A 16,334-nucleotide genomic window follows, 5' to 3' on the forward strand; every position below is an offset into this window, starting at 1 on the left:
GGACCACACCAAGACTTGGCCAGGGAAATTTTGTGGTCAAAATTGTCTTCTTTAAATCTTCCAGGAAGGAGAATTTGAGAGGTGAGAAGCTTTGGAGGCCAAGACAGATATATTAATGTATCCTCCAGAGCTTAACGAGGGGGATCCATATTAGCTCCATGCAGTTTGTTTTACAGCATCTTTTATAAAGTAATCTTGTTCTAAAATTTCCTCTCGGTTTGTAGACTGTTTTCTTCTTGCAACTGTGTGATTTAGGAAATGCTATTATGCTAACCAAATATTAATTTTAGACTTCTCTTTTTATAATCTCTTAAGTTAATTGTTTTGTTCCTATTCTGTTTTTTTCTAATGTAACATAATCCCATATGAAACAAGTTCTATAACATATATAAAAACTGTATAGTAGTTTTGTTGCCCTAGTTTATACGGAAAACTTTATCGTATTTCTTCAGTTGGCTACGAGAGAGAAAAAATGTTATAAAAAGTTGTCTACTATACCACATATAAGGTTATTTGAACACTGTATTTCCAGTGAAGATTTATAAATATGGATGATAATTGTTTTTACAATATTGACAATACTGTGCAAGGAATAATTGGAACACCTCTTTTTAGCTATTTTTACAAAATATTAGGAAGTCTGAAATGTATGACAACTCTTAACGGGGGTGGAAGTTGAAATGGACACTTAAGTCAGTAACTTTTATCCTACTGTTACACTTAGATTTAACATTACCCAGTTATTGCATGGGTAATATTTATTACCATAATATTATTTCTTTATTTCTCAATTTCTAATTGGTAGTGTAGTGTACTAAAGTAAACATCTCTTTTTAACCTACTTTTAAAAGAGTAGCATAGAATTAAGTGGATATAACATGAAAACAATATTATTAACCTTTAATCAATCAGGTACTTAAATTTAATGTGTAAAGATCCTGTAGACAAAATAATATTGCATATTAAGACATTCCTTAATCAGTATGATATGGCTGCTGTATATTTACAACATAAGTTCTAAGGTTGTTGTTTTTTTTTTTTTTAATTTTACTTATTTATTTATGGCTGTGTTGGGTCTTCGTTTCTGTGCGAGGGCTCTCTCTAGTTGTGGCAAGTGGAGGCCACTCTTCATCGCGGTGCGCGGGCCCCTCACCATCGCAGCCTCTCCTGTTGCGGAGCATAGGCTCCAGACGCGCAGGCTCAGTAATTGTGGCTCACGGGCCCAGTCGCTCCGCGGCATGTGGGATCCTCCCAGACCAGGGCTCGAACCCGTGTCCCCTGCATTGGCAGGCAGACTCTCAACCACTGTGCCACCAGGGAAGCCCCAGTTCTAAGGTTTTTGAGAGAGAATTAAATGAGATTTTTTTTGAAAGTGCTTCACAAAACAATGATTTGATATTAAAAAATGTACTTAAAATATTATGTTACAGGAAACATATTGCCAACTCCAGTGCATTGGCAGCTCACGTAGAGAAGTGAAGCTGGAATAATTGCTAATGTAATTGTTGTTCTTAAAATTCTTGAGATTTTACATAATTTGATTCCATACCTGTGACAGTTAATTATCTTGGTCATTTATACATTATATTGCCCAGAGTATTAATTTAATGTAGGTGTAACTCTTGAGTACGGAGGGGTGTTTTTTGGAGGGGTGTTCTTTTTTTAACAGAAGAGAAAAATGTTTAGTAACTTCAGAACATTACTGAATTATTACATGTATCATTTGTTTAAAAATAAATGCCACTACGCTTGTCATAAAATTAATTATTGCTTTTTGTTTTGTTTGCCTATAATAGACGCCTTCCCTGTATGCACCTTTTCCACCAAGTGTGTGTTGACCAGTGGTTGATTACCAATAAGAAGTGCCCCATATGCAGAGTGGACATTGAGGCCCAGCTGCCAAGTGAAAGTTGACACCATGTTTCAGAACTCTTATCCTCCCTCTCATTCCCACCCTCCTGGTACTGCAGTCTACCAAAGATGGCATGACTTACCTGCGCAGATTTGGAAGCCGTGAACTTAGAGTGCTGGCTCTGCTATATGGTACAACTAATGCTAGACCTACAGTTTATGTATACAGTTGATTTTGATGTATTTATAAAAGCTTTTTTTTTTTCTAGATTTGACATTTTTCCTATATCATTTTACTGTATTTTTGCATGGTTCCTTGTATTGCATTTCTTTGCACATATTATGGGCTTGTGACCCTAAACTTGCAGGCAAGATTAGCTGCTTTAGTAAGTAGAATTTCGTGGTCTTTTTGTTTTTTACATAGTACCAGGTCTTGAGAATTATGAATTTTTTTTTATCCATTACTAACGTTTAATTTAATCAATCATGTACTTTAGTTTAATGTATAAAGATCCTCTAGAAAATGATAATATTGTGTATTAAGACATTCCTTAATTAGGACAAAATGGCTGCTGTATATTTACAATATGGAGTTCTGAGTTAAATACCATTCTTGATACTGGGAACAGAATACAAACCATTTTCAATCAGATGCAGGTGGTATTCACATCACCAGAGTGATCAATAGAAATTTTCTTGGTGTATCCTTTTCCTTTCAGCACAATGCAGATAGAGTTGAATATTGATATTATACATTTAGACTGCTGTTCTGATTGTATTTATCTTTTTCCTACATCGATTAGAATTTTATTTCCCAGATTCAATTTTTGCTGCTGTGAAACAGCTCTGATGAACACTAAATAGTAATTTCAATTAGCTGGATTGTACATACTTGCAGATTTAACAAAATTTTAGGGAAATTGGAGAAGACATGTAGAATTTTGTTCAGTCTTCTGCTAAGCACGTATATTAAAGATATCTGCTTACATTGATTTTTGTAAACACATTTAGTCAGGATTTAGAATTGCAATCATCGGCAGGTATCTGTGCATTCATAGAACTTCTAAAGGTCCCAAGATCACTTTTAAAGGGATTTTTATTAGTTTAAAGATAAATAAAGTCAGCTGAATCTACATGTCTCTTGTTTTATTTCTCTTTAAACTTGAAAACAGTAAGTCTGCAGATACTGTGAGGCACAAATTATACTGTCAACCTACTGTTGCTCTGGTTTTAGACTCCCACTTCATACATTACCAAGAGTCGATCACTGATTTAAAAATTTTAATTTCTATAGTTAAGATTTACTGCATAATATAGAATATTAAAGTTAAGTTAATGTACTAACATTTCTCCTTTGGAGAAAGTTTTAATCCACTTAAGGATGTGTATTATCAAGATACTTTCATATACAGGATAGCCTAATTTTATTTGTCTAAATATGCTTAATATGCCCGAGATTGCAAATGCATCAGTCAGTAACATCACTGTCTGTATGTGGAAGACATGTTCCCATGGATCATATGTGAAGATGTCGATAAGCTTGCATTAAGCCACCTGCTTTGTAAGTGGATTGATTAATAAATAACTTATATTTCTATTGTCTTTGTGTTTCATAATTCATTTTTATAAAACTGTTTACACTGAACATCTTGGAATTCAAAACAGTGATCTCACTCAAGTTGACATTTGCATAATTTGATGTTTGTATTCATTCAGTTATGGCTACTTGCCCTTGTTTTGTATTAGTAAATGTTACACCATAGTAATTGTCAGTATCAGCGTGCTTCAACATAGTATGTGTAGAGATGGAGGATGGACTATGGTTTAGAAATTTGGATATAAAATAACACATTTAAAAAGAATACTAGGGACTTCCCTGGTGGTGCAGTGGTTAAGAATCAGCCTGCCAATGCAGGGGACACGGGTTCGATCCCTGGTCCGGGAAGATCCCACATGCCAACGGGCAACTAAGCCCATGCGCCGCAACTACTGAGTCTGCGCTCTGGAGCCCACGAGCCACAACTACTGAGCCCACGTGCTGCAGTTACTGAAGCCCACGTGCCTAGAGCCCATGCTCCGCAACAAGAGAAGCCACCTCAGTGAGAAGCCCGCGCACCGCAACGAAGACCCAATGCAGCCAAAAAAAAAAATTATAATAATAATTTAAAAATCAAAAAAAAAAAAGAATACTAGATGATTAAGCTGCAGTTGTAGAAGGGTTGTGGGAGGAGTGGCAAGACAGAATGAGAGAGAGAAAAAGAGAGAGAGAGACTTTGTTTGCCATCTTACTGGGGACAAGAGCTAGTAGCCTGTCTTCAGGTAGCCTGTGATGGATGTAGGACTTTACCACTGGAAAACCCAGGGTCTGTGCCAAGGAGTAAGATGGGGAGAATTCTATACAATGGAGTCCTCTTTATGCTCCCCAAAACACAAATACAGATAGATTTCTCTCTTTTTTTTTAATATTATATCAGATTTAGATGCACAACTACTTATTGACCTGTTTAATGATTGCTACTGATTTTTTTAAAATCTGAAGTATCATTACTTTAAAATTTATTTTATGCAAGTATTTGTAGCATATACCTGAATTGTTAATGCAGGAGCTTCTTAAGCTACTGCAATTAATTACAGAAAAATGTGATTAGTAATGAACCAAGTGAGAAAGAAAATAATTTTTAGTATTTTAACTTCTCTGTGCTTTGTTTTGGTGTCTTCCATATCCTGCTACATCTGTGTCAAAACGAAAATTTCAGTGATAGCTATCCAAATACTTTAAAACTCTTTTGTCAGCAAATCCTTACATTCATCGTTGTTAATATGCAAGTGATAAACTGATATTTGAAACATTTTTTTAATCTGGTGATTTTGTTTAAGCTGCTAGCACATTTCATCATTTGAACCATAACTATTTGACAGACAGAAAACTAGCTCTGTTTTAAAAATGCTATTTGTAATACAAATTAAAATGTAAACTCTGTAGACATTTTATTATTAGTGTTTCATAAATGGGAATAGCTTAATTTTGTAGAAAATGCATCCTGAATTTTTTTTTAAAACATCTTTATTGGAGTATAATTGCTTTACAATGGTGTAGTAGTTTCTGCTTTATAACAAAGTGAATCAGTTATACACATACATATGTCCCCATATCTCTGATTTTTAAAAAATTTTAATTTTATATTGGAGTATAGTTGATTTACAATGTTGTGTTTCAGGTGTACAGCAGAGTGATTCAGTTATACATAGACATGGATCTATTCTTTTTCAAATTCTTTTCCCATTTTGGTTATTACTGCATCCTGATTTTTAAAAAATTAATTAGTTTATTTATTTTTGGCTGTGTTGGGTCTTTGTTGCTACGCGTGCGGGCTTGCTTTAGTTGCAGTGAGCTGGGGCTACTCTTCGCTGCGGTGCGTGGGCTTCTCATTGCGGTGGCTTCTCTTGTTGCAGAACATGAGCTCTAGGCGCGTGGGCTTCAGAAGTTGTGGCACTCAGGCTTCAGTAGTTGTGGCTCGCGGGCTCTAGAGTGCAGGCTTAGTTGTGGCGCGCAGGCTTAGCTGTTCTGCGGCATGTGGGACCTTCCCGGACCAGGGCTTGAACCCGTGTGCCCTGCATTGGCAGGCGGGTTCTTAACCACTGTGCCACCGGGGAAGCCTTGCGTCCTGATTTCTAATTTAACTTCCAAAACCTCTGGGAACAGTAAATTTTCTTGCTTATTCAAGACTTGACATGTCACAGTATTGGATATATCAATACTGAAATATTTTCTCTCAGTTATAGATTTCACTCATTTCCTTGAATTAAGAGTTATGTCCAAAACAGCTATTTCTTTCTAAGAAAAATAAATGTTACCACTTTTGTGGTTGGGCCTGCTGGGCCTTCTCTCTCCTCTGTATTCTGTACAGATTCACAGGCCACACAGTTGATCTTTTGGAGTTTTGAAAAGAATATAGTCGTTGGTGGCAGACAGACTTGGGCTTAGAATTGTGTAACTCTAAAAAACTTAACCTTTCTGAGCTTCATCTTTCTTATCTGTAACAGAAATAGTTTGTCATTAGAATTAAATGAGATGAGTGTAAAGAGCTTTGCATATAGGACATACTTAAGAAGATACGTTCTCCCAATGCTTGCTCCATCCCACCCCACCGCCCAAATACCCTTGCCCTTGCTGACAAATGGTAGCATAGCGAGATGCTGAACCATAGATCAGTGTTCGCTGTAATCTTTACTCTTACTGAGTCCAAGCAACTGATTACTAGATAAGAATGAACAATCCTCTTCAGCCCTTCAAATTTTTCTTCTACCAGAGGAATGGAAGATTCCCAGCACATGTTCCTTTGCTTTGAAGTCACATCAGGCACATAGTTACCCATAAAAACCGTCCAATGCGGTATTTTAGGCAGCTGCTGCCAATAGATCAGACTTGGCACAGGATGTGAAACCATTTGCCTCTCTGAGCTAAAAGAAAATATTACGGAGAGATTAACAGCTAGAATTTCTCAATCTCTCCTAATTTTTCTCCCCATCAAATTGTGTTATGCAGGGATCTGGTGCCCATTAAGGATTAATTAAGCACACTGCGGAGCTGCCTATGTTATTGTATTAGCTGCTTCTAGGCTTATTCTTAGACCGAGAGTGTGTGGAAGGTGTAGGTTTCCAGGAGAAGCTTTTGATTAGCCCAAAGAAATTGCATGTCTCCTTTAATCCTTTATCATCACTACCGAGAATGGTTAGATTTACTAAATAGTCATTTTCATTGTGTGCTACGCTGAGTCAGTTTTGCTTTAGGTGGTGGTATACAGTATGTGTGCAGGGTTGGGGGGTGCTTTGGAGAGTAAACTTCCGCAGATTGTTATTGATAATGTTGTGTTACAGAAAGGAAGAGTTTGGCTTCTGCCATTGCCTGTGTGGCTGGTAGCACAGCTCAAGATACTCAGATTTCCAATCTGGCTCATAATATGGGATGCTCTAAACCTGTTATCCTAAGGATTCTGTTTTTTAGATTCTCAAGAAGAGTTTTTGACAAGGGAATTGGAAGAGATATGGTAAGTCTTCCAGCCTGGCTTTAAAAAGGAATGGATATCTTTATTGAACTGCTATCTAGACTACCGTACTGTTAGTATTTGCTCAGAGAATAAGCTATGGTGTACCTGGGTTCCTAGAACTTTGTTGTTAGCCACACATGCCCCAAACCCCAAAGGTTTGTATTACCTATCTATTGTTTGGTTACCCTAAAACTTAGTGGCTTAACCATCAAACATCTTAGTTTCTGTGGGTCAGGAATTTGGGAGCAGCTTAGCTTGGTGCTTCTGGCTCAGGGAGTCTCATGAAGTTACAATCAAGGTGATAGCTGGGGCTGCAGTCATCTGATGTCATTACTGGGTCTGGAAGATGTGTTTCCACGATGGCTCACTCACATGGCTGTTGGTAGGAGACTTCGGTTCCTTATTGGCTGTTGGCCAAGAGACCTCACTTCCTTGTTATGTGGGACTCAGATGTCTTCACAACAGGGTAGCTGGCTTCCCCAGAGCAAATGACCACAGAGAGAAAGTAGGAAGCCACAGTGATATTTTTCATCTAGTCACAGAAGGTATACTCTCATTCTTGCCACATTATATTCATTAGAAGCAAGTCACTAAATATAGCCTATACTCAAGAGGAGTTGATTGGGTTCTAACATTTGAAGAAAGGTACAGCAAGAATTTGTGTACACATTTTTAAAACACCACGGTTAGTAACCTGTCTTATCCCCTATGTCAAGAACCAGTCTCCAGACATCTTGGACTTCTGTAGCCAAAGATTCTATCAGACTGGTCTCAGTCCTTCCCAGGGCTCTCCATTACATCTGATCCATGGTTCAGCACTAAATCCACTGTGCCCTCAGCAGGTAACCAAATGCCAAAATATCTGGAAATGGCTCAGGCATTCAAGTTGCCCGTGTGAAAAATTTTCCAAGAATAATTTTTTTTTGTTTTTTTGGCTGTGCTGCACAGCATGTGGGATCTTAGCTCCCCGACCAGGGTTCAAACCCATGCCCCCCTGCGTTGGAAGCACAGAGTCTTAACCACTGGACCACAAGGGAAGTCCCAGAATAATGTTTTTGAGGTTCATAGTTTACAAATAATTATAAATCCTAGCTACTGTGCTATGTTTTCCTAAGCCGTGACACCATAGGAAACAGTAAGATGCAAGACTTGCAGCAGGGATATCCCTGGTGGTGCAGTGGTTAAGAATCTGCCTGCCAGTGCAGGGGACACTGGTTCAATCCCTGGTCTGGGAAGATGCCACGTGCTGCGGAGCAACTAAGCCTGTGCGCCACAACTACTGAGCCCACGTGCCGCAACTACTGAAGCCCGTGTGCCTAGAGCCTGTGCTCCGCAACAAGAGAAACCACCACAGTGAGAAGCCCATGCACCACAACGAAGAGTAGCCCCCCTCGCCACAACTAGAGAAAGCCTGCACGCAGCAACGAAGACCTGATGCAGCAAAAGGAAAAAAAACTTCCAGCAAACAAAAAAGCTTATTTGGTGCAAGGATTGAGAATACTCCCAGGTAAATATATCTGTTACCTATTATGTAACAAACCACACCAAATCTTAGTGACTTAGACACAATATTTATTTGGTCATCACTGTACAATATGGGCAGGGCTGGGCAGGAACTGCTCATATCTCAGTGTGGTGTGACCACTGCGTTCTTCATGTGACTGTATTGAGTTGGGAGCTCTACTGGGATGGAATGCCAGCGTGGCCTCCCTTAGATGTCTGATGCTTTAGCTGGGATGGCTGGGACAGCTGAAGACTCACTGGGCATCTCTCTTTTTTTTTTTTTAATTTATTTATTTTTGGCTGTGTTGGGTTTTCGTTGCTGCACGCAGGCTTTCTCTAGTTGTGGCGAGGGGGGCTACTCTTCGTTGCAGTGCACGGGCTTCTCAATGCAGTGGCTTCTCTTGTTGCAGAGCATGGGCCCTAGGCACGCGGGCTTCAGTAGTTGTGGCATGTGGGCTCAGTAGTTGTGGCTCACAGGCTCTAGAGTGCAGGCTCAGTAGTTGTGACTCACGGGCTTAGTTGCTCAGCAGCATGTGGGATCTTCCCGGACCAGGGCTCGAACCCATGTCCCCTGCATTGGCAGGCAGATTCTTAACCACTGCGCCACCAGGGAAGTCCCTGGGCATCTCTCTTGATGTGGTCTCTCTAGTGAGGGAGAGCTAGACTTCTTTACATGGTGACTCAGAGCTCTAAGAAAGAAGAGACTGCCAGGCTTCCTAAGACCTAGGCCTGGAACTGGCACAGTGTCATTTCTGCCATGTTCTGTGAGTCAAAGCAAGGCTAGCCCAGATTCAAGGGGAGGGGAAAAAGACTGTACCTATTAATAGAAGTAGCAGCAGCAAAAAAAAAATTGTGACCATCTTTAATTAATCACAGTAAGGTAAAACAAGTGCCATTGCTTTGTTATAATTCCTAGTACAAACTTCCTGAACACATTTTTTCCCCCCAAGCCAAAGTTTAGCATATGGAGAAGTCATGTGTGCAAATGGTTTATTTTCTCAAGTGTTATCATGAGAGGAATCAGTGGTGGAGGAACTTTGACTTCCCCACACTGATATTTGAGAAAAAGAAACTTATGTGATGGAGATATTTCTGTTCCTTTGACTGCCATATCTTTGTGTAATTTAGAAATTCTTTCTGCAGTGTTCTTTTTTTTTCTTAACTTTTTTTAAAATTTATTTTTTGGCTGTGTTGGGTCTTCATTGCTGCGCGCGGGCTTTCTCTAGTTGCGGCGCACGGGCTTTCTCTAGTTGCGGCGAGCAGGGGCTACTCTTTGTTTCGATGCGTGGGCTTCTCATTGCAGTGACTTCTCTTGTTGCGGAGCATGGGCTCTAGGTGCGCGGGCTTCAGTAGTTGTGGCTCGCAGGCTCTAGAGCTCAGTCTCAGTAGTTGTGGTGCACAGGCTTAGTTGCTCTGCAGCATGTGGGATCTTCCCGGACCAGGGCTTGAACCCGTGTCCCCTGCATTCGCAGGCAGATTCTTAACCACTGCGCCACCAGGGAAGTCCTGCAGTGTTCTTAATAGATGGTTATTGTGAAAGTTAATGTGTCAATTTGCACCACTGAGTGCCCAGACATTTGGTGAAACATTATTCTGGGTCTATTTTGGGGGGTGTTTTCTAGATGAGATCAAGATTTAAATCTGTAGTCTGTGAAAAGCAATCTCCTTAATGTAGGTGGGCCTCATCCAATCAGTTGAAGGCCTGAGTAGAACGAAAAGACTCTCTTCCCCTCCTCCTACACCCCATGAGTAAGGGAGTATTTCTCCTCTTCACTGCTTTCAAGTTGGGACATTGTGTTTCTCCTGTCTCTGCACTCAGACTGAGACATGGGCTCTTCCTGGGTTGCTAGCCTACCAGCCTTGGACTGGAACTACACCATTGGCTCTTCTGAGTCTCCAGCTTGCAGACTGGAGATTGTAGGACTTGTTAGCTTCCATAATTGTGTGGGCCAATTCCCTATCTGTCTATCTCTGAAGAACCCTGACTAATCCAATTATGCCCATGGTTATATTCTTCCAGGGATGATGAGGTCACTACTTACTGAAGAAGTGCATTTCTTTTGTAAACAGTTAAAATCATTAATTCTTAAAAAAAACAATAATTCTCTTCCTTTGGTAGATGTTCCTATAAGTCATAGGGTCCTATTCTGTATTTTGGAGCAATGTAAAAATAAGTCTGGTTTCTTGCTATATGCTAGCTCTTCAGATACTATAGGACAGCCATCTTGATTTATTTGGGTCTTCTCAAAGTGGAATATCCTTAGAACCCTTTTGTTTAGACTGGATCTTAAGCTTCTTACCTATTTTTGTCACCATTTTCTGGATATGGTGTTTTCTAGTTTATTAACTATTTCTAGTTTATTAACCATTTTCTAGTTTATTAACATTCCTCAAAATATGATACCTATAAGTGATCATCACTCTGGCTGTGGCCTGAGCATTAAAAAGTACAGAATTAACCTGAACTCACTCATGCTAATGAGTTAGATCTTGGAATGGTGGTATTTTCCAAGGGTGCACAGGTTTCCTAAAGGAAAGATGTGGAAATGGAAAGAATAAGAACAAATTGAAAAAGGAATACAAACTGAAGGGAAATGAGACACAGTCTGCACTCTACCATCTGTGTGAGAGTGGGATTGGCTGTCATGTCCCAGTAGGCCTGCACACCCCACAGGCACAGTTTAGCCCAGAATGGGGGCAGTTACTAAAAAGCCAGCTTGATATGCCAGTTGGGACATTCTCTGCATTCTGTAGCTCCTCAAGATTCCACAAAAGCTGATTAGGATATGATACAAAAATCAGAGTGTCTTACAATGTTTATCTGGTATAACAGAGAACAGGAAATGCATGAATAATCGAACAGCATAATATTAAAACTCTTGAGTCAATGGTTTATTATCCTCAACAGACCTTTTACTTTTTAACTCACTTTCTAAGGATGAGTAAATTATATTGTTATCCTTTTATGGACCTTATATTTTAAGCACCATGAGGGCAGGGACCTAGTTTTTAATGCCCTCTTTTTTTCCTTCTAAGTAGTCTGCACAGTGCCTTGCTTATACAAGGCGTTTAGTAGATTAAAAGAACAAAACAAACAAAAAGAACTTGAATAATCCGCAAGCTTGAGGTCCAGATTTTAGAGACTCATTTTGAGTGGAGGCTCATGAAGATACTAGAAAGGTCTTTCTTTCTACCTCTATGGGTCTCCCTGCTACTGAGCAGGCTTACAGGCCCTAGACTGGGACAAACCCATGCACCCTGCCCAGCCAGCGACAGATAACCAGGTTACCTTCATGGGATAGATTACGGTGACATATTGGTCGAGGTGAAAGTAGTAGGTCAAGATGGATGCAAGCAAGGCAGAGAAAAAAGTCTTTCTTTTTGTAAGAAAAGTGACCTGCCCCTACCCCCCAAAGAAATTCGCATTGAAAGTTACTTATTTTGGGTAACATTTAAGAAAATTTTAACCTAACCACTCAAAACTTTTAAGTTACCTTGCAGTTGTTTCCCCTTGTCATCCATATTTAGTCATTTATCAAGGTTCTGTCATTTTTCCAGTAATGCCTCTCATACTTGTTTCCATTTTTTTATTCTCTACACTCATCCAAGTCAGATTTTCGTTACGTCTCACCTGGGAAAACTTTTTCCATAGTCCATTCTTCGTGCTGCCCCCAGGGGTCAGCTTTCTAAAACAAAGTTCTAACCAAGTCATTATCCTTCTTAAAAACTTTCCATGATTCCTCATTTTCTGGATCTTTTTCAGCTTTATCTTTAACATTCCTATAATCCAAATGCCTCAGACTGCTTTGTTTTTCCACAGATTTATTCTCATTGTTTCTACTTGAATGCCTTTGCCATCTCTGCTTGCCAAAATCTAACCCTTCCTTTAAAAGCTCAAATGTCCCCTTTCTAGTAAGCCTTCCTTCACCTATCCCCATTTTGAATTAATCGTATTATTTGTGCTCAATATTTTATAGGTTCTGCCTCTTAAAATAATTTTGTTCCTATTTGTCTCCCCTTCCTTGTTTTGAACTTGAGGGCATGGCTTGCACTTTATTCTCCTCTGTGTTGCCTGCAGTGCCTTGCAAACACTGACATTTTAATTTTAATATGGCAAATTTATCTTCTAGCTAGTTAAGAGAGAAAAGAAATCAGGAAGAGGTAGGCAGTTAGGGTAGGGGACAGAAATGTGATAAGAGCAACTGAGGGAGAGAACATGGTAGTAATGAGGAAGATAGCTGGGTTCTGATAAAAATCAGCTGGTGAAAATCATAATTTGTTTATTGTCTCATTCACAATTAATGATATATAAATTAAACTGGGCCCTTTATGCTTCCACTGTGATCTGGAACAACAGCTGCTGAAAGTCACCAAGAACAGAAATAGAAAAGCATTCTTCAAGGATATAGAAACCATGACCATGAGCTGAGCTGTTGGACTTTTATGATAATCTAGTACATAACCCACATAAATCCTAATAAAAATTCAACAATAAATAAGCACTTTATTTGTTCTAGGCACAGAACCAACACCCTTGCCCTCATGTAGCTTATAATCTAGCATGTTTGATCAAATTAAGCAGCTCCCTGGGTTGAGCTTGAGATGGTCCTAGTGCCTGTTTATGGGCCTTCTAGGAGAGCTGTGAGGTTTCCAGCTCTGACCTGACCCAGGACAGTTTTTGCCTCCTGAAGTTCTTGAGTTCTGCATCAACAGTGGCTATCTGACTGTGAAATTTTCCCATTGGAGGAAGGTCCTGGAAGTCTGAGGGAAAGAATCCCAGGAACAGGAGAAAAAGGTGGGTAGCTGAATAAGAAATTAGAAGTGAGGAAGGTCTGACAAACAGCAATCAAATCTCTGGTGATTCAGAAGGATAGTCCTGACAGCCAAGAGTGTTAAGACTCTACCCCAGACTGAGGAATCTTGGTGTCAGAAAAGAAGAGTTCCCGTTTGGCACTCCAGGACCTAAACATTTGTGTAGGAATCTCAGAATCTGTCTCTCTGACTTTCTATCTTGGACGTCCTTTCGTGGGGTTGGAAGACACTAGGCAACACCTACCTTGAAGTCCAATAACTCCCGCCAAACCAAGCCACTCACCTTGTCTCCAGTCATACTGGTCCAATATTGGTCTGTGCTTTTGCTTGGGGTGATCTCTGCGCCTGCAGTATTCTCCCTTCACTCCATATCCGCCCCATATGCATACCTTTTTGAAGCAGTACTTGACCAAGAAATGAGAAAAAGTGTATTGATCATGTAGAATTTTACCATAATGTAAAGGGCCATTGGCCTTCAGGAAATTTATCCTTGGTTAATTTTCTATTCGATTCCCTTTGATGACTGTTTCAAACTTTTCCCACTCTTTCTGCCAAATGTAGAGAGGACAATGGTAAATACAATGGAAAGAGCACAGGCTTTGCAATCAGAACTGAGTACCAACCCTAGGTCTGAAACCCATGAGGACTGTGATTGCAGCCAAGACAGAGAACTGTTCTGAGCCTTAGTTTCTTCATCTGTTAGATTGAGATAACACACGACATGTTAATTAGACTCATTGTGGTGATCATTTTGCAATATATACAAATGTTAAATAATTAGGTTGTACACCTGAAACTAATATGTATCAATTATACCTCAATTTAAAAAATGACCCCAAAAAACTGGGATAATACTATCAATAAAGATTATGAGGAATCTATGAGAAAGTTTATTTAAATTAGAATATAGGAAGAGTGATCAATAAATGTTACCTAAGACAGGAGGGAACAAATAAAAATATAGAAGGACTACAATGCATTAAACAAGAGATTGAATCAAAAAGTTTATTTGTAAGGTTCTAGGTTAGTTGCAGTGAGGGATAAACCATAAAATAGTACTTCTATTTTAAATGAAAACATAATATGTCTAATATGGATTAAATTATTCAGCTTTAACCATGTCAAATCAGTTAATAAAAGCACTTTACCATTCTTAACATTTCTGTTTACAAAGACCTGAGAGGTGGTAAGGATTGTTTAGTAGTTGTAGCTTTTGATAATACCACAATATTATAACAATAAAGCAAAAATATAATTATACTCACAACCCCAGTGCACAAAACATCTAGAGCCCGTGCTCTGCAACAAGAGAAGCCACCGCAATGAGAAGCCTGTGCACCGCAACGAAGAGTAGCCCCCGCTCGCCGCAACTAGAGAAAACCCACGCACAGCAACGAAGACCCAATGCAACCAAAAATAAATAATAAATAAATTAATTAATTAATTTAAAAAAAAAGTGGATACCATACAATAATGTGGAACGGAAGAGATCATGGGCAAGCGAAATGAACCACCACCAACAACACCAAAGGCCGGTGTTCATCCAAAGAAGGTGATGGTGTGAATATGGTCAGATTGGAAGGGAGTCCTCTATCATGAGCTCCTTCCGGAAAACTAAACGATTAATTCCAACAAGTACTGCTTCCAGTTAGACCAATTGAAAGCAGCACTCGATGAAAAGCATCCAGAATTAGTCAACAGAAAACGCAGAATCTTCCATCAGGATAATGCAAGACTGCATGTTTCTTTGATGACCAGGCAAAAACTGTTACAGATTGGCTGGGAAGTTCTGATTCATCCACTGTATTCACCAGAATTGCACCTTCGGATTTCCATTTATTTTGGTCTTTACAAAATTCTCTTAATGGAAAAAAGTTCAGCTCCCTGGAAGACTGTAAAAGGCACCTGGAACAGTTCTTTTCTCAAAAAGATAAAAAGTTTTGGGAAGATGGAATTACGAAGTTGCCTGAAAAATGGCGGAAGGTAGTGGAACAAAAGGGTGAATACATTGTTCAATAAAGTTCTTGGTGAAAATGAAAAAAGCGTCTTTTATTTTTACTTAAAAACCAAAGGCACTTTTTGGCCAACCCAATACTTTCCCTTCCCAATACTTCTTCACTGAATACCTAATTTTTAGTTATAGGACGATGGATACACTAACATCTTCCCATGCCACATAGTAGCTGCAATTATTTCTGTTTTACTAAAGAGGAAACAGGTTTAGAAATGTTAGATGCAAGGGAAGGAATTTAATTCAGATCACTTCATTTAAGGGTCATTAGTACCCCAGTAACAGAGCGAGGAACCATTTTTTAAAGAGTAGAGCAGGAGTGATGGGAAAACTTGCTCAAATTGTTAGATGGAGCCTATCATCAGAAGTCATTTCACTACCTTTACTGTGGGCCTTGGACCCTTTCCTTTCCTCTCTCCTTTCCCATTCCTCTCACTTTTTCTTTCTTCTTGTCTTGAGGTGAGCCTCTCACCCTGCTGCCCAAGGCTGGATCACACTTGTCTTTCTCATTTTAAAATCTTTTGCTCATCATAAGATAATTTATTCGACGAATATTTATTGAGCACCGATCACAACCCACACGAAACAATGTGCTAGGTGCCGGCAACACAATGGAGAGCTTACATGAATCACGAGTCACACAAATCGCATTTATCATTTTTTTCCCCCCTCTCCTAGGAATCTTAGCTTTTGAGTAAACGCCACAATTTCCATTCCTTAAGCACACGTTTGAGTCTCAACCAACTTAACACAGTGCAGCCCTAAACCAACCAGAGGCGCCTGTTCCCCGACCCAGGCAGGCAAACCCTACCTAAACTCCAACGCGAAATTTCCGGAAGAGAAATAAAGGTCAGAAACGGCATTTCCAGGGTGTTCCTTAGTACCAACTTCCGCCCACCCAGTACAAACGTAGACATCCGTAATCCGTAGACATCCGTTGACATCCTCGTCAAAATTCAGACACGGCGTCCGACGTCTGCTTTCCCAACGAGGCATTTCATTTTTGTTTATTTTAGGGCAGAGATTTTTTAAAAGACAGTAGGCAGGAAAAAAACCGGTTGTTATGACAACCAAACGGGTCTGGAAAATTCAGCCAATCAGCCTACGGG

At 39.6% G+C, this 16,334-nt stretch overlaps 1 protein-coding gene and 1 long non-coding RNA gene across 15 annotated transcripts in view; one reads left to right on the forward strand and one right to left on the reverse strand.

Annotated features, from left to right (window-relative positions):
• Positions 1–3,453, forward strand: part of RNF111 (ring finger protein 111) — a 91,852-nt gene extending 88,399 nt beyond the window's left edge. For all 14 annotated transcript variants that reach the window (XM_082445629.1, XM_082445632.1, XM_082445638.1 and 11 more), the window contains one exon: positions 1,797–3,453. In XM_082445629.1, the coding sequence (XP_082301755.1) occupies positions 1,797–1,838 (42 nt within the window). In that variant the 3' untranslated portion in view covers positions 1,839–3,453. The remainder of the gene's footprint in view (positions 1–1,796) is intronic.
• On the reverse strand, positions 2,077–16,219 carry LOC309654329. Its single transcript, XR_014260151.1, has 2 exons — positions 14,480–16,219; positions 2,077–13,618 (listed from the first exon to the last, which is right to left on the reverse strand). It is a non-coding gene; the product is annotated as an uncharacterized lncRNA (long non-coding RNA).
• Positions 16,220–16,334: the final 115 nt, after the last annotated feature.

This window comes from Balaenoptera physalus (assembly GCF_965194825.1).
Source record: "Balaenoptera physalus genome assembly, chromosome: 2".
Taxonomy (NCBI): domain Eukaryota; kingdom Metazoa; phylum Chordata; class Mammalia; order Artiodactyla; family Balaenopteridae; genus Balaenoptera; species Balaenoptera physalus.